Below are 19,186 nucleotides of genomic sequence, written 5' to 3' on the forward strand. Positions count from 1 at the left end.
GACCACGTGGTGGCGCAGTATATTGAGTCTGATACTTCCAAACACAAAAGGCTATTGATGCCACATCAGGCAGGTAATACAATCTTCAGTTATGGAGGCATGATTTCTATCTTTGACTTTATTGATACAAAAACTCAGAAGTGTTCCATGCCATCTGTAATTAATGATTATGGGGAAAACTATTTAAACCAATATTGTGAATGAAGTATAAAAGGGGATTTATCTTTCAAGCAATAGAAAAGTTATGTATCTATTGAAGCGCATTTGATTTAGAACGTTAAAGCGCAATTTTCCAATTTTTTAATGCTTTTGGTTAATTCGTTAAGCGTGTCAAAAAAGGAAGGAAAAAAAACCAAAAACATAAACAAACAAAAATAAACTAGGCCTACTATCGACATTACAAAATAATTTAACAACAACAACAACAAAACATGCGCCTTTATTTCCACAAGGTTTCAATAGATTGGTTTTCAAACGTGTATTAATTAGGACCATATACTGTACATAATACCATGCAGGCTCACACACGCACGCACACGCGCACTGGGGGCGGGGGCGTGTAGGCGGAGTGCAGATGCCCATAAATACCACTGTCCCTCCTGCACAGACGCTCCTTTCGCTCCGCTCCTTTCTGACAGTGATCGAAGGAATCCAGCAGCGTTTTTTTAAAAAACAATCCTGCCGAAAACCGGATTTAACCCAGAAAAAACATAAGAAAAAAAAAAAAAAGAAAACAAAAGGAAAAATACACAAGACAAAGAGAGGATACTTCAACCAGTGGACGGATTATACCCTGTGTAGACATATTTGAGCAAAGTTTGAAGTGACTGGAAGTTTAAGCCACCATGAGGATCGTGGTTGTTGCGCTGCTGGTTCATGCCTTGGGTACGTTTTGTTTGAATATATTATTATTATTATTTTCTTGTTATTTGACTTCATATGAGAAGCAGGTAGAACTCAAACTTACCAACGTGCCAACATGTCTGATACACTTTCTTCTATAATGTCTATGTCTCTTCTATAACACTTTTAATGTTAGTTTGTTTGGGTGATAAATGACTCTACTCTCTATTTTGGATCATGATTTATGTAACTTGATACTTTTATTTTTACATTATATTAATGCCTGATATTAGATAACTGTCTGCCCAGGCCTTTTTATGAGTGTTCAAACATAAGGCCTGCGGGCTAAATCCGGCCTGCCAGGTGGTTCACTTTGGACCTTTAAGTGTATATAACTTTGAAATGTATAGGAAAAAATAAACTCTGAACTCTTTCTGCTTTAGTTGTAAAGTTGTAAACCAATGTTTTTATAAGAAGAAAGTAAACTGCAAAAGTTGTATGGTCAATCTTGATGTCATGTTTTTCAGATTGACATAATTCTATTAATTTCTTATTAAAAGACTTTTATCTAAATATGTAGTTAACATGCGTCAGGTTTAAAGGTTATATATGTCCCACAACAAGGAAACATACTTGTTTGTTATTTATTGGTAATAATGCCATTCATTTCAAACTGAGCTGTACGTGTTTTCTAGATCCAAATCTGGTTCATTTAAGCCTGTATTTGTTTATCAATGGGTTTAACATAAAAAAAAAAAAAGAATTACCACACTGTGTGGTTATGTGATGGAATCCCTAAAACATCTGTAAAGCAGAACCTGAAGCTTCCGTTTGGTACATGTTTCAACTTGCCCACTGAGGTCCACCCATTTTGGCACACTAACCCAAGTGCACAGGAAAAGCCCCCCTCCTCCTTTATTTGTTCACTTAGCACTACATCAAAGTCAGTTTCCCTCCAAAGGATTACATTTCCAATATTCTCTTTTTCCAGTGGTGTCCCGGCTGGCGAGCGGAGCGGCGGTGGGCAGGCACGAGAGCGACGGGCAGCTCACATCTGTTATCAACTTATTGAGTACAGCTGCAGACAGAAGCACTGAGGTGGAGGAGAACAGAAACAGTGAGAAGACAGAGGAATATGGAGAAAAGGAGAAGTACGATGAGGAATATTACTATGACGATGACTACGAGGATGAGGAAAGCCTTTCGGGCGACTATGACATGGAGCTGCCAAGAGGTAAGAAAAAGACCCCCCAACATATATAATAGCTTCTTTTTTTATTTCAACAAGCCATTAATATTACATCTGCTCGTGTTTTTGTGTAGTCGCCATGTCGAGCAAGCCCAAAGACCCATCAGCCATCCTCGGTGCTGAGGAGGGAAAGAGAAAGAGAGGAAAAGGAAGAAAGAAGGGTAAAGGAAAGAAGAGGAACCCCTGCCTGAAAAAGTACAAGGATTTCTGCATTCACGGCACATGTCAGTACCTGAGGGACATCCGAGCCCCGTCCTGTGTGTAAGTCCCCACACTGCATCCATAACTGACACTACAAAGTAAACAGCTTCCCCTTCGCTTATTAAATCGCTGTATTTCTGCCTTCTCTGCAGGTGCCACCCAAATTTCTCTGGGGACAGGTGTCAGTTCATCACGCTGCCCGTGCAGTCGCCTGAAGGCTACAGCCGGACCACGGCTCTGGCTGTGGTGGCCGTCGTGCTGTCGTCCGTCTGTCTCACCATCATCGGCCTCTTGCTCATGCTAAGGTGAGTTTAATCCTCCTATTACCCCATTAACACATTTTACCCTTGGGGTCAATCTGACCCCAGGGACATTTGCCTCCAGAAAATGATTATCAGAACATTTTTGACCAAAGGTCAGGCCCTTTGTCTATTTGTTGAATACATAAATAACCCCTTCATAATGAAACCATGACCTGTTCTTTAGTGCCACCATCAGACCAAACCTTTAATCTAGAATTAATTGATCTTGAATAGTTTTCGTCCAATTCCAGCAAGTTAATTTTGTCTTTTTTTTAAATATATGTTAAGGTAACATCTATTCAGACATCGCTAAGCAAATCATTTCTGAGGAAGACTGGCAGTTGACAGTCGAAACTTGTCAGGATATAAAATTTCCTGAAAAACCTTGTCTGAATAAACGAAACCTCAACATAGTTTTCATCAATGAAAAAATATTATCACGGTAATATTATGCTTAACATTGAATGGGGTCAAATTGACCCCAGTGATAATAGGAGGGTAAAAAGTCCTCACAAACACACGGCTTCAGTCAGAGACAAAGATTTTAGTCTGAACATTTTTCTTCTTTTTTTTCATCATAGGTTTCACAAGCGAGGCGCGTATGATGTAGAAAATGAGAAGAAAGTCAAAATAAGGTTAGCATCCAACCACTGATGAGTTCAAAAGAGGTGAGTTGATGGAAACTGGCAAACAATCGACCAACTCTGTACCTGAATGAAAAGAGATTGAGCTCATTGCTTCTGTTTAATTTGTCTCATTGCAGCCAAAAATGCAGAAATTCTACCTCAAAATAGACAAAAAGAGAAGTGAACCCCGAAAGAAGGTTAGAGTGGGGAGATGAACGTACCTGAAGAGGGAAACAGACGGCACCGGCTCAACGTTCTGCCCAGAGTTCAGCTGAAGAAAAGGGCAGTTTAACGTATTCCCGATGGAGTCAGAAGAAGACGGTCCGTGTAAAACTGGAATACTTTAAGAGGTTCAGAGGATGGACTGCAACGAGCTGAGGAACACAGAGGATCGAGACTAGACTGCTGCTTTATGACTGTGTAAAAAAAACCCCAAAAAAAACACAAGAGTCAAAATGGACAGAATCTTTTTATCCAGTCTGGATTCTTTTTACTCTACAAACTGCGTCTTGTATTTTCCTGCACAAAGCTGTCATTTGTTAGTTTATTTTTGTTTGTCCTTTTGTGTGTACAGTAAACAGTATATTTATAATTCTAATTTATTTATTTAAGCTAACTGTATTTATAGAGACTTTTAACCACCTTCAACAGTTTTAAAACAAATGTTATGGTTGTTTTTTTATAAACTACTCATTGGACAGTATTTATTTATTAAAATAAAATAAACAAATCACTCAAGTTCCTTGAGCTACTGAGTACTTTAAAAAATAAATATTTGATTTTAAACTGTAATTTTGGCACTCAGTAAATGATCAGTAGAACTGTGATTAATAAATCGATCATTTAATGAACGTTTTGAAATCAATTTGGGAACCTCAAAAGGCCGGGGAGCTTTTTATGTTCCTGTTGTTAATATTAGAAACACAAACAGTGGCACTTGGAGATTTTAAGCAATTTCCCACTGGGATAATAATGAAATTCTGCTTTAATATATAACATTTTGGTTCAGGCACATCAGTATTTGTTAAGACGAGAAGAGCGAACCCTCCTGCTTCACTTCCCTCATCCAGCTGATGGGGTTTGAGATGTAAAGGCGATGTTATATTGACTGACCGACATGGGTCATCATGACAACGTGGTGCACTGTATCTGCATTGATGAAAAGTGATCCACAACCTATGGTATCAGCCTCTCTGTAAAGAAACTTTCAAGGTCTACTCTAGTAGTAAATCAAGCATCTAATGCACTGCATCAGGACCTGGTTCCACAGTATGATTTTCCTCATGTCTTACCATCATTAGAGAAGAAACTGTTAGGCTTTCCATGAGAAACAAATGTGAATGTACTGGTGTTTTTACCTGTCCTGCGCTGCAGTTTTGAAGTGATTTTTATTTTAGATTTGTTTTTTTTTTCCAGAGCAAAATAAAGAGATGATCTGAAATTGTAACTCCTGTGTTCTGTCTCTGCGCTTACACAAAATGCTGTTATGTCGTATTTATGAAGCAGGAATCAGTGACTTAGTCACTTATTTTCTTTATTTTTTTTTAGTTCCTTGCTTCCTGAGGCAAACTCTACATCGAAACCTCCTGGGATGACGATAACAGCAGTTGGTCTGTAATTATAGTAACCAAAACATTTTCATCTCCCTTCCTGATGTGTGAGTAACTGCTTTTAACTATAGCACCTGTGTCCTGCTGTTTTATTCAGCACTCCAAAGGCGGACCCAGTCAGAGAAGACGTGCAATCAGGATCTTTCCTCATTTATGTCTGAGATTAGTTCTGATAAACTGGGGTCACAAAACAACAATTTCTTGAGCATGGATCTGTTTTCTGTTGGAAAATGAAGACATCAGTTTTTGTGTTGACAACCCCATTACCAGTGTCATTAAGAGATCAGTCACACTGCATAATGATCTTAGGTAGGACGCACAGCTGTACTGTATGTGCGTGTGCGTGTGTGATCAATCCAGGGAACACCTGATATTCTTCCCCAAAACAGAATCACTCGCCATTACTCATAGCCAACAGATGTTGTGTTCAAAGACACTAACAACTATTACCAGGTGAGATCCAAGCCAGGCCCAAAATGTCACAGGGTTCAGAGGGACCACATGCTGCTAACCCCAGACCGCTACAATGCTGCTATGTGTGCCGCACACAGGTTTTAGTGACGGTAAGAACGCTCTAAACACCCAGCTGGACTCAAAGGCAGGTTGCAACCAAGCCAAAAGTTAGTCACCCCTTAAAGTTGCCTCCTACACGGATGTTGTTTCACTGCCGCTGTGCGCGCACGTACACGTGCGCGAGCGGGAATGTGGTGGAGAAATTCCTGAATGAGGACAGGGTGGGGGTGCAGGGGTTAACAGAGATACCACAATCAAGACATCGGCAGCAAAGGAAGAAGCATTTTAGCAGTGTTACATCCTAATATAACTATTTATTTTGAATAAAACTGATATGCTTTTTTTAACATCATGTCCTAGTTAACGACAGATGTTGAATTGCATCATGAGGGTGTAGGCACTGATTCAGGACTTTCCTTACACCCAACTACACTTCCGTTTTTGACCGAGTTCTGCGGTTTGCCTGGAGAAAGTGGTTCATTCTGTCTGTATATGTCTCCGTCTCATCCCTTGATTTCAGTTTTTGTGCCTTCAGCGTGTGTATGTGTACATGCTCTTCATTTACAGTAGTGTGGAGTAACCTAATCCTGGACTCTCAATGTCAAGTAGCAGAGCACACAGAAATAGTGCCTTGCAGTCATGCTCACATAGCTGCTATTCCAGGGCCTGCTGGCCACCAAAGAGAGAAGGGAGTTCACTGCGTTCCGGTTCTCAGTGGTGCATGTTGGTGGACAACAGCCAGGAAATAACGTCCACCACGGTGAGCCATCATCAGGCTTTAGCTTCTGAATTTTCCTTGTAGGGTGCGAGCACAAGAAACGTGTATAGTCTCTAAGTATATGGTTTGTCAGACAGTGTCATGTGTCAGTGCTTCTCAAAATATGTAAAAAAGGAAATTTTTCACATGTCAGAAAGTATTTACTCACAGGTTAGCCAAAGCTCACTGAAAGTAGGAAAATCTGCACTAACGCCTAGGGGAAATAGGGCTGCCATTGTTTTTTAGGCGCCAGTTGCTTCCTCTGAAAGTGTTCTCACAGTCACTCTTTTTAAAATTACTCTCGCTATTGAGACAAGTAACAATACACCAGTGAAATTATCATGTAGTCATAGAATCAAAATTATAAGTTGTTAAATGAGCTAATTATATTGCATGATTCAATGACACTGATTTTCTCCTGTATTATAAGATTAATGGAAGCCTGAAGCAGAGTGAATCAAACAGTTGCCTTGATGGTCCTGATTCTCCAGCGGATGAATACTCAAAGTGAAGTGAAGAGGGTGAGTGTGTTGTAAAAGGTGCTTCCTGTCCTTCTGAGAAACAACAATGGGTGGTTTCCACACTAATATGGAAGTGCGCACGCCAACAGTTGAAAATACAATCACTTTTCAACCGGATATCATCAACAGGAACACTATATAACCTGTAATTGTCAGTGTGCCAGAGGCAACTTCAAAACGCACAGCGTAAAACTCCTTAAAGACAAGTCAACAACTTCAACTCTGGCCTGACTGATGATGTGATGACAAGGATGAAGACATTGTCACATGACATAAGGTGGCTGCCATGGATCAGAGCAGTCTGCGTTGCCCCATTTACACAGCACAGGCTGCCAAAGAGATGGAGAGTGGAGAGGATAACTGTGATGAAGACGAGTGAGGATAAGGTTGAACTGGTAACACGAGACGGGGGGAAGGAAGAGGCGACTAAAGAGGGATGGAGCATGAATGGGTCAAGGTGAGAAGTTCTACATCGAAGGGTGCTGACTTGTCTTCACCCAGCGTTGGATAAAGAAAGATTAGGATGTCAGAACCACCATATCACTGCCTGTCATAGTGCTCACATCTCCTTCCATTTAGCAACTGTTCTCCCACTTACATTTCCTCTCCAGTCTCATCCCCCTCTGCATGCATCCATAATCTCTAATTTGTTTCCTCATCCTCTTCCTGTTCCTTATTTCGTCCCCCTTTTGTATCCAGTGAAGCGGACATATGTCTCACTCTCAAGAAATAGTTTTCACTATCTTTGCTATTTATAAGTAAAAAACAAAAGAAAGAAAAATGCAACAAAATTGACCTGCAGATCTTTCAGCAATGAAATGTATTTCCTTCTCGAAAAGATCATTACGCAAACCCTTATTTGTACCAATAGAAGCCAATTATTCCTCATGGCTTTTGTCAACCATACTCCTTCATTACCTTTCATCATCGTAAACAGTTCTAATTCAGCAAACAATTCTAAATTCACCAGAGACTATGTATAACAGAAATAAATAATAGGCAATTCAATCATATAATCTTGCAATCTTTTAAAAAAAGAAGGTATAAGATGAAATAGTAGTGTTCCCAATCCGACTTACATTACATTTGTAAAACAAGAAAAAACAAAAACAAAACAATTGACCCTTATTCATTTTAATGTCAATAATTTCAAAAATGGTTTCCTCCCACATTCAAAATAATATGTATGTTAGGTTCACTGGAGTCTCTAAATTGCTCGTAGGAGTGAAGGAGTGTGTGAATGTGTCAGACTTCTGTGACTCTGTTATACAGGATATAGTAGACATAGAAATTAATGACAAACGTCAATGTTGGCCTCATCCAATCATCAACATCACTTTATTTCAGTGCTGTGCAGGATGCAGGTTTATGTTGTCATTAGAAGATTTGCGACGAGATGATATCAGCTTGTAAGACATCACTTCACATTAGCCTAAAACATGAACAAAGTCATTGAAATAACCATAATATCTGTACTAATAAACATGGTCAGAGAAAACACCTAAATATATGCCATTTGTATCAACAGCTGACATGGAGCTGCTATGGGTACATTGGTCTATGAGTTATTTACTGTAAATTTGTCTTAAAGTGGGAGTGCAGTTGTTTGCTTTGTGACATTAGCACACATAGATGACAGTATTAGTTATTATCTCCGCCAAGGAGGTAATATTCTCACCAGTCTACATTTATTTGTTTGTCTGTAACCAAAGATAGACCCTAGGCCATGGAAGATTCCATAAAATTTTGTAGGGGATACGATCAATATATTGATTCCGGATCAGTTTCAAAAATCATCATTGGCTAAATTTCAAAAGTTCACATCTCGGTTCTTCATTGAGCAATCTTTAGGAAATTTGACTTAGATCAGCCGGGTTGGTTATTCGTTTACCTCACCAAGTACCATCCAGATCCAGATTGCGCATTTCATTGCGATCTTTCTCAAATAAATTGGGGTGCCCACACATTTCAACCTACTGTAATGTAACTAATGGGGATATACATTTCTTCTAAGCCTATAAAGTTTGAATGATCATGGTTCCATGATCAGAATCACTGATCCAGATAACTACCAATATCTGGCAAAGAGAATATTTGGTGCTTGCCGGAGATTGGAGCTCTATGTGTTCTCTTGTTTCTAAGTAATACATTGATATCTAACTTACAAAATGTGAAGTTGTATTTTGGGCTGCACTGTTGCTTTCTGTGTTAAAAAACTGCTTAGCTCAGTCTCCCCTCCAATCCCTTGTGATGCCAGCAGGATGGCATTCCAGCAGATTCCCCATTGCTGATGTCACCCTGCTGGACAGATACTTGTTATGTATCATGGTCACACTATTAAATTCTCACTGAAGTCTATTTAGGCCCAGTGGAGGCTGACGGGGGCATCACATTACCTTCTGGGTAACATGAGAAAAGGGTTTGAGACAGAGAGAGGAGAAAAACAGGACTGTATAGGTAAGCCAGAGCAAGGAAAGGATGCAGACATAAGGAAGGGACAGAGGAGAAAAGAGGCAGGAAAACAAGTATTTTATTAACTGCACATTCTCAAACAACACACACACACACACACACACACACACACACACACACACACACACACACACACACACACACACAGACACATACAACAAAAAGTAGCATAAGCAACAATGTGCCGGCAACAGACAGGAAGACTGGATGACTGCATGCTTGACTCATCTGTTTTCTCTACCCCTTACAGTTCAGCCTGTGGTTCATTGAAATAATAAAAAAAGCTCCCATATCCGCCCAGCTTTCATGTGTTCGTTTGCTGAAGCGGACGTCTGATGGTGGTTTTAGAGGATCAAGCTAACGCGTGCTGGTGAGTTGAGCTGGCTGACACCACAGCTTATGACAAAGAAGAAGCAGACGGATGTCAGAGCGGACGACAGCAGGCTGTGTTTGCCACAAAGAGTGGGCTGTAGGCATTCCTCCTCACTGTGTTTCCTCTGTGGTTGGCTGCTAAACCAGAACTCCTCCTTCACTTTTACCTTTATCCCCAAGGAAAACATTTTAGACTGCATCGGTATAAATAAATCTTACAATGTTCCCAGAGTCAGGAATAGAGAATTTCCTTGTGCAGAAATAAGTGTTTATTTCGAATCCATGTCAGCTTTGTTATTGTCAAAGGAGAAATGCTCACGGCTTTCCAATTTTTTATACAATAGTGTAACATCTAGAATACAAATCATCATTCCAGATAATCAACGCTCTTCTATCTTAAATTTTCATATATCTTTTTTTTATATCAAACAAATCCTCAGAACAAGTTAAAATATTCCATTTTTGTAAATAAGTTACGTGGTTACATTCCTTATTTTTAAGCATTGAAGAAAAAAGATGCAATGATCCACTATGGCTACAACAAGTTGAGGTACTTGATTGCTCTATTGTCTTTGTACAATTAATTGAACCACAAAATTGTCAAACTGGGTGGTCGAGTATGCTGACAGATTTTGAACTAGTTGCTAATGTGGATGTTTTGAAGGTAAGAACAGAGCATCTGAAATATAGTTATTCCATTCTCATCAGGCACAACATGTCATCTCCACACAGAATGGGCCCCAGGTCCATGTATTACGTTATTTTCTTTTAAAATTTTCGATTTGATGAATACTTGATTGGAACTGAATATCTAAATGATGTCAAATTATTTTTTCAATATCTAGAAATATTGACATTAGCATAATATCAGAAATTTCCCTTTAACATGATGTTAAAGTTTATGTTTCAGTTTACTACAGTTAGTTTATTTATTTTTTTTATTTTTTTTTACAAAAGTAGTGGTTTTTGTTGCTTCAAACAAAATACAAAACTAAATAAAGAATTTAAATGCTGAACAGAGGTTTAGAAACCTTTTTCTTAAATCCTTCATGATAATCCAGATTAAACTACCAAAGACTGTCCTTTTACAGCTATTTTGAGTTCTAGCACATCCTGGCAGTGTAGTGGTTAGCAATGCTATTTATGTGTTGGCTTTTGTACTTTGTATGGGCTTCATTTAAGTACATTTGGAGATAACATCACATATAGAGGTTGTTGATCATATTCTAGATGGTAAATGTGTTTTAAATTTGTGCATTACTTGGTACCAAAAGAAGACAGGATGATAAAATGGTTACAAGGAGCTATCTGGAAACAATAACTGTTTAGTTTTCTTAAATAGGCTACGGAAGGAGTTGCTATCAATTAACCAGTTATTGCATATACTGGCAATATAACCTTGGCAGGTGTTCAGCTGTATTTTATTTTACCAAAACCACACAAATGAGAACCAAATGGTGATGGAGGCCTTCTTTTTATTTGCTTCATTCATTTTCTTTCATGTCTCCACCTCTGACAGCTTCACATTCCCTCATTGAGGTTGAAGCAGCCCACAGCCCTATTAGAGAGGCCTGTGACCCCAGTGCGACGTTCCACATCTTTAACTGTCTATTCACAGAGTCTCTGTGTGTTCTCTGCCCTGCTGCAGCAGCCTCGAGACAGTGTGGGAGCTGTTCAGAGCTGGAATGTGGAGAGAGTGCCCAGAGCTCAGCGGCCGAGGGAGACTAGAGGGAGTAGAGAAAGAGAGAGAGAGAGAGAGAGAGAGAAAGGGGGATTTTTCCTCTGATGAGGTCATGGGTGAGGATGCTTTGTGAAAGAGAGCAAAGCTCATGGCGGACCCACCCCTGACCTCCCACTGACAACACACACACACACACACACACTTACACAGCATGATGAGATCAGGAGGGGATTTCATTATTATCTTTTTTTATTAATTATTATTACACTTAATAATCTTTCAATCCAGGCTATTCAGTTTTTATTAATTTACACACTTAGTTAATCCCAGTGGGCCACTGTGGTGGGCACCGCCATAACAGTTAAGTCCACACAATTACTGGTTGAGCTATAGTAGCTATTAGTAGTGCACTGCAATTTGCATGCTCAGCATATACACATAAGCACTATCACAGCTGATTCAACTGCATATTGTCTCATCTCGGGGAGTGATTGGATCTGCTTCCCTGTAATGATTTGGTCAGCACTGGGTAGTAGCAGCTGTCGAGCCAGCGGGGCGAGGATAGTTATTATTGTGATTAGTCAACCTCCTTTTCTCTCTGTGAGTCAGCGAAGACGAAGCTCTGCAGCTTTGTGCCTTTGTGAAAAATATCACTTCTACCAAAAATCCCCTTTCTTTCCCCTTTTCTGGAATGTGACATTGCATTAAGGTTTCATCTGAGGAAAGCAGCCCCCCCCCAATGAGTGTGACACATCCACATAAAATAAATTGTTTTTTTTCCCTGTAGGTCCTTCTACATTGTTATACATTCTCTGTAAACTATAATGAAAAGAGTTATAATAAGTAGTAAAAATAGTAGTTTATTTATATAGCACAATAATATCCATACATAGAACAGATGAGTATGGGTATACTGAAAAATAACTACAGACAATTTTACCTCTATTGGGATTTCAACTTCAGAGTGATACAACTTGTGGTTTTATCCATTGCTGCTTATTGTGTGTTGTATACATACAGTATTTGATACTGTTTTATTGTTTTGCCTTTTTTATAGTAATGCACTTTGGTAAGCCTTGGCTGTTTAAATGTGCTATGGAAATAAAGTTGACAGTGACATTTACAACTAATATTTAACTATTTACTTGTGTGAAATCCATACATATATCAGTGAAGATATCCTCTTAACCATTAGGATGAAAAACAGTAAATAAGGCTTTTTTGCAGAGATTTTGATGTAATTTGGTGTTGGTGTCATTTTGTATATCTTTCTCTAATAAGACGGCATGAAGAAGAGAAGAAGAGCAAAAAATCCGGACTTAAACTATTAAACCATACCTTCAACCATTTCTGATGAGAACACGGGTTGCAGCAGACACTTTCAACTTGGGTCGGCATTAATGAGCAGCAGTCAATCCTGGTTGGCTGTATTTACATGCACGTCTACGAAACAGCAGAGTTGGAACTGTCGCCCCCTGCGGTCACAGATTTATTTGGGGCACGGATTTTGTTCATCAAATTTTGGTCAACAAAAGAGGTCTACATCAACTTTTTTATAAATGCTACTAAATGATCCTGAATGCTTTACCTCCTTTACAACTCAAAGTTAACTGAAAGAGGAGATTGGCTTCATCAATGACATCATTTCAACTTGGCGTGTACAGGCTCTCAAACGGTAAACTACTTCCATTTTTAAATATATATATATATACTGGCTCAACTAGTATGGGACACTCGGATGGACTGATCAATGGTTCAAACACTCGGATGGACTGATCAATGGTTCAAACACTCGGATAGACTGATCAATGGTTCAAACACTCGGATAGACTAATCAATGGTTCAAACACTCGGATAGACTAATCAATGGTTCAAACACACGGATAGACTAAGCAATGGTTCGCGGATCAACTAGTCTGGAACACTTGTTATTATGGCGTTTTTGGGGGTCACGCTGACCGCTCTACTTGCTTAGGGCAGTACTTCCACGCAGATGCGTGAAAGGCATGGCGGTGAGATTGGGGGTCCTGCTGACTGCTCTCTCCGCTAATGCCTCTTCATGTAGCTCATGGGAAAGCGAATGAGAGCTCCTCACCTTCAGGCTTTCCACATCAGTTACCAATCCAGCTGATCATGTTCTGTGCTTCCCATTGGTTAGAGTTGGTCTCAGCGTTGCATTTAAACGATTACAACACGCCTACTTCCGCACGCTTCGTCTGCAGACGCTTCGCAAACCCACCCCCACCCCAGCTCCTCTTCTTCTGTCTAATTAAACTCTGCATTTTGTTGCCATCTAAACATCTGTGCTTCTGTTCCAGGGGTCCTGCTGATCACTCTCTCTGCTTATGCCTCTTCCTGTAGCTCATTGAAAAGCAAATGGGAGCTCCTTCGCTTCGAGCTTTCCAAGCAGCTGCTGGAAAGGGCAGAGAGGTCCCCGAACAGAACCTTACCACCAAATGCTAAATGCATGCTAAATGAAGCTATTTGACTAAAGTTATCCTGATTAAACTGTAGCCATAGCTGCCTTAAAAGGGTGTCAACCTGTACACAATGTTCCCTCTGATAACCCCAAAATATTCATTCTCTCTGTTACATAAACTCTCTATGGATTGCTGTTTTAGCAAAGTTTAGTATTTGATGTGTTGCTGAGCTTTTTTGTCCATGTGAGGATTTTCTAAAAGCACACTTGAAGGTAGAGATATTAATGGCAGAGTTTAATAAAATGTTACTGAAACAAACATTTTTTTGCAATAGAAACAAGCTCAGAACTGTTCTAATGAAACTATGAAGTAAGGACGAAGGAAGTTGAAAGCAGTGATGTTGATAGGTTTCCAATGTAGTGAGTCCTGGGACCCACAGGTGGTGATTTGAGTGGGTCCATGTGAAATTCAATGGGTCCCTCCCAAATAAAAAAAATGTATTTCTTTCTATTTATTATATTCTTCTGTTTTTTTCTTTCTATTCTGTTTTGTTTATCAGCTTCTGCATAACACTGTGATGTGGACAAGTACAGACTGACAGCAACAAGCAGCAAACAATGTAGGAATGTGTTTATGGAGTCTATTAGCTTACTCAGGTTAGAGACTTAACCTTCTCTTTTTTCATCCTGCTTCCTTCAGGGTCTTAAAGACTTCTTGTAAAAGATCACTTTCCGACCAGTATGTCTTTAAAAAAAGTTGCAACCTTTTAAACACAAGACATGACACGACATTTATAGAACATTTTGATGGTGAGTTTGATGCATTACTTAGCCGTTTCTGGCACAGAAAGTAGACATTAATACACAACATGCAAAGTCTGTTTTTAACTTGTTCCTAATTTTCAGACCTTTTGGCCTCTGGAATTAAATCCCAGCTTTTCCACCTGTTTGCTTTTCCCTCCATTTCTCACACACACATGCACAGGCGGCCTCAGTGCTTTTCGCAGACAGTGCCATGATTGTTTAAGGCCGCAGGTGTGTTCAGGACTGTGGGCGTTCCCACTTTGGGAGTTCCACTTTGACTGTAGACTCAACACATCTTTATTGTTACTATGCAGTGTATGACTCCTCAAACACTCCCTTCATATCTCTGCATTGTTGTTCTCGTCTCTCATCTGACATGCAGGTCAGAGTTAGCAGAGAAATGATTTCTCAGTGCTGGAGAAAGAAGCTAATTGGATCAACCAAGCAGCTGCAGTGGGACTGACCACAACATCCTCTAGCTCTTGTACTCATTAGTAAGCCTCTTCCGACCTCCGTCCATCCCATTATGGGGTACCACCTCGCCCCCTCATCAACCAACAAAGGCCCCACATCAAACACAGCTACAACCTGAAAGGAAATGACTTTGTTAGAAATATGTTTCCCCCAAAGAGGGTCTCTTCAATCATTGCTGGGTTACAGATTGAAAAGAGGTTTAACCTGGCAAATAGATTTATTTTTACTTTTTTATTGAAACATCACAACATACAATCTCCATGCAACAGGTACATAATGGCTGAGTCCTTTTTCTTTTTACCAACATCATTATGAAATAAAAGATGACATTCTTCCTCAGATTTTCTCTGTTAAGTAAAAAACCATACAAACAATAGAACGTACCTATTTATAAACATCAACCAAGTGATGGCAAGAATTCATATGACACTCACTGGCTTAGGTTAACCATCAGACGTTTACTAAGTTTCCAGCAAAAAATAAATAAAAAATCATTAAAATGAAAACAAAACAATAATAACAAAAAAAATAACTTCTATAGCAATGGAACCAATGTGTTCTTTTTTTCTATTGCCTTTCTTTCTTTTTCTCTCTCTTTCTTTTATAAAAATTCCTGCAATGTACCTCTTAGACGAAATCAGACCTAATCGGTTGCACAAATCGTAACAAGTTTTCCCAAATCTTTTTTTAATTTTCCCAAATCCATTCTCATGGATTAAGTTAACTTTTCCATCACATATATATTGTGCATAACTTCAATCCAGTCGTCAACCTTTGGTACCCTCTTCTTCATCCACTTTCTGGTAACTGCCTTCTTACTTGCTGTCATCATTTTTCAAGGCAAATAGATTTAAAAAGAAAATGCACAGGGGCACTTTAACACTCAGGTTAGTGTGAGTTGATCTATTTCTCTCTACCTGTGACCTCTGAATAAAGCATGACTCTGTGGAATCCAGGTCAGCCTTTGCTGTCCATCCCTTGAACTACGGAGAGCAATGCCCAGAAGGGAAAACAACACCATAAAAGAAAATTGCTGCTATGTTAGCCAGTTATTCCTGGATTGTATAGCTGGCTGGGTGGGAGTAATTGATTGCAGATGTTCCATTGTGATACGGAAAAGACTGTTTTGTGCGCCAATGTGTCACTGTAGGATTACATTTGACGTTTAAAGATGAGTTAGTGTTTCCTTGTTCAAGGTTGGTCAGTCAGAAGCTCCCACACTGTTTCCACCAATAGGTCTCCTGTTGTTTGATCCGTGAACCCAAGAATATAGTATTTTCCTTGTTCTGGGTTTTATAACTTTCACCAACACTGCTTGTTAGGATCCCAGAGAAAGCAGGTTAAAGAACCAACTCTCATCAAGGGAATATTTTAAGTTTTAACTGGACCCTCAAAGTTTTTATTGTGCACTTGTGTTTTCATGAGCTATTCCTAGGCAACACATTTCCAGTTTTGTTTGCCATGATAATGTGAGATGACTATGTCCAGCCTAAAACTGAACAATAAATAACAAGGTAAGTCAAAGAATAGATTAAAAATAAATGTAATATGTAATACAAAGTGATAATGCCAAAAACAACACATACATCACTACAGCTTTTGAATTGTTATAAAGTGCTTTGTCAAATACAACTTAAAAACAATATTTGTGGCTCATTATATGTAAGATATTAAGAAACCTTTTTAAGCATTTCAGGGTTTTAGAGTTTTTCTGGCCAAGAGATAAGATTAGCAGAGAGCAAACAATTCCAAATGTCAAAAGAAAAGTGTAAATCTACAGACACCAGTTTATAAAAAGTCACTGAAGCAAAAAGATTTTGGTGTGAAGCCAGAAATAACACCTGGGTCAAGTTTATGGGGCCATTATTGGAACAAAACTATTTGTGTGTGCGTAATACAATCCGTGTGTCTGCACCTTGATCTGTGTGCGTGTTTCAATTCGTATGTCTGTACCTTGATCTGTGTGTGCGTGTTTCAATCCGTATGTGTAGAATTGCAATGTGTAAAACCATTTGTGTGTGCGTAATACAATCTGTGTGTCCGTACCTTGATCCGTGTGTTTGCTTCAATCTGTGTGTGTAGAATTAGGATTTGAAAACTAAGTCTGTGTGTAATCCAGTCTGTGTGTCTGTATTAACATCCGTATGTCTCTGTGCACGGGATTTATAAAACACATTTGGTGAATACGATCTGTACCTTTTTAATACTTCCTGCAATACCGCTAGAGACCAGCAGTTGTCGCTGGTACCAAGTGACAGACCTCCAATCGGACGGAAACTTCATAATACACTTTTTTATATATATATTTTCATAACTGTAACGTATATATCAACCAAACCACCTCCAAAAACGCAGAAGACGCTACATGCACCTATAACGCTTTATTTGTCTTAACAAAGAAATTCATACAGCTGATCAGTTATGAGGCGTCTCTATAGATACTAGATGATGACTCGATAAATCGTTGCCTCGGCTCCATGTGATAGTGAGGCAGATTCCATAAAAGACAGAGCAGACGAACACTATCCCTGTACACAAACAGTACACATTCCGTGCACTGTTTGTTCTTTGGTTATTTCGTTTCAAAACTAAATTAAAATCACAAATAAACGGTGTGGTTATTTTCCTAATTTAAAACCAAAACAGAGTTACAGAAAAATAAAAAACCTGACAAGCAGCGGTTTTCTGTGGTGTAATGAATCTCCTGGTGCTCCTCTTTTATTGTGATCAACTTTCATGTGCGTTGGCTGCTGAATGTGAGCATCTTGTTACAAAAACATCCACAGACTGAACGAAAACAGGAACAGAACCTGAAAACAGCTGAAATAAATCTTAAAGGTCCCATGTCATGCTATTTTTCACCCATCTCCATTTGTTCTAAGAACTCTAAAAACATAGTATTTGAGGTTTATTTTCTCAAACTCGCCTGTTTACCAGAGTTTTAGCCTCTGAAAAGCCACATGAGCAACTCTACACAAACTGGCTGATTTGTGGTCTACTTATGCATATTAAGCTCATGCTGCTTTAAAAACACAAGACAGAGCGTGGGGGCTGGGCGTTTGCCGGTACATACACAGACTGTAGAAAATACATACATAGCACTATGCGAATGACGCTGAAATGTTCACCCTCGTGGGCGTGTCTGTTTACATGTCAATCATGGCAGAGAGCTTCCTGGAGGTGCGGCTTCTCCAGATCAAATTCGTCATCAAAGTGGGAACGCGTCATCAAATTGGAGCGAGGTGTTTGGGCTCGCCCTACAGTAAGAAAGGAGCAAATCACCTTCTAACTAACGATTGAGGAAATCAATGAAAAAACACTTTGGGCACTTGTATGAAGCCCAAATAGCACTTTTATGATGTTTAAAACACAGAAAAGTCAATTTAGCGTAATATGGACCCTTTAAACAATCCTATTGTGTGTGAAAACCTGGTCCAGGACCTGGAGGGAAACCAGGTGCAGCGTAGTAGTCCTGTTTGCTCAGAATGTGACATGCTGAAGCTCTCGCTAGTAAGATTTTGAATTTGAAAATAGAAAAAATGCTGCTTATTTGGGTAATGTTTATGATATAAGTAAATGTATTTAAAAAAAGAAAAAAGAAAGTGTATTCTAAGTGTAAAGGTTTGTTACAATAATGCCCTCATACAGGTTGGGTACAGAAGAAAGGCAGGGAGCTAAGAAAGACATGGAGGCACTTTTAACATCACACATATAAAAGAATTACTTGACCTCATGCCAAGAAAAGTGAGTAGACTTTAAAATGTATGCATTGTTCCTGCTAGACCATCAGTGGGTTGCATATCAAGAATGCTGAGAAAAATGGGCAACAAAAGCTAGTGACCCCCCAAAAAAGTAGGATTAAAAAACATTTATGAGTTAGTGAGCCCAAAGCTAATAAATTAGGTAGTTTTAGGCTGCGTCCGAATAGTCTCTCCTATCTCATTTACTGTCCACTGTTCCTTCACCCCCGGAAGTATTTAAGTGGTGGCCATGATAAAGAGCGTCCAAGTTCTCTTTAAGCTCAGGAAAAGAGGCTCAATGCTTCCTTTATAACCTCCTTTAGCCTAGGAAACTCTGATGCATCCTTTATCAAAGGAGACGAGATAATGTTGACCCACAATTCCTTGCGGCATCAACATTTAAAGGGACACGCACACCCGAGCGCTTACGGAAACTCACGATGACCGACAACGGACCGAGATCATCATTTTTTTCAATTATTATTTTTCAAATACACATCACAATAAATATCAAATAACTGTATCCTATATTTAAACCTTTCTTCTTGTTCAAATAAAATGCAGTACAAAAATATCTGAGGTGGCGCACTTGTCACTTTGGG

At 39.3% G+C, this 19,186-nt stretch overlaps 1 protein-coding gene across 1 annotated transcript; it reads left to right on the forward strand.

Annotated features, from left to right (window-relative positions):
* The first annotated feature begins 604 nt into the window (after window positions 1-604).
* Window positions 605-3,932, forward strand: hbegfa (heparin-binding EGF-like growth factor a). The gene is made up of 6 exons (XM_028459540.1): window positions 605-885; window positions 1,835-2,077; window positions 2,167-2,353; window positions 2,446-2,598; window positions 3,177-3,263; window positions 3,359-3,932. Exons 1-5 carry the CDS (start codon window positions 846-848, stop codon window positions 3,247-3,249), a joined length of 696 nt encoding a protein of 231 aa, XP_028315341.1. The 5' UTR covers window positions 605-845; the 3' UTR covers window positions 3,250-3,263; window positions 3,359-3,932.
* Window positions 3,933-19,186: the final 15,254 nt, after the last annotated feature.

This window comes from Gouania willdenowi, chromosome 10, assembly GCF_900634775.1.
Source record: "Gouania willdenowi chromosome 10, fGouWil2.1, whole genome shotgun sequence".
Classification (NCBI taxonomy): domain Eukaryota; kingdom Metazoa; phylum Chordata; class Actinopteri; order Blenniiformes; family Gobiesocidae; genus Gouania; species Gouania willdenowi.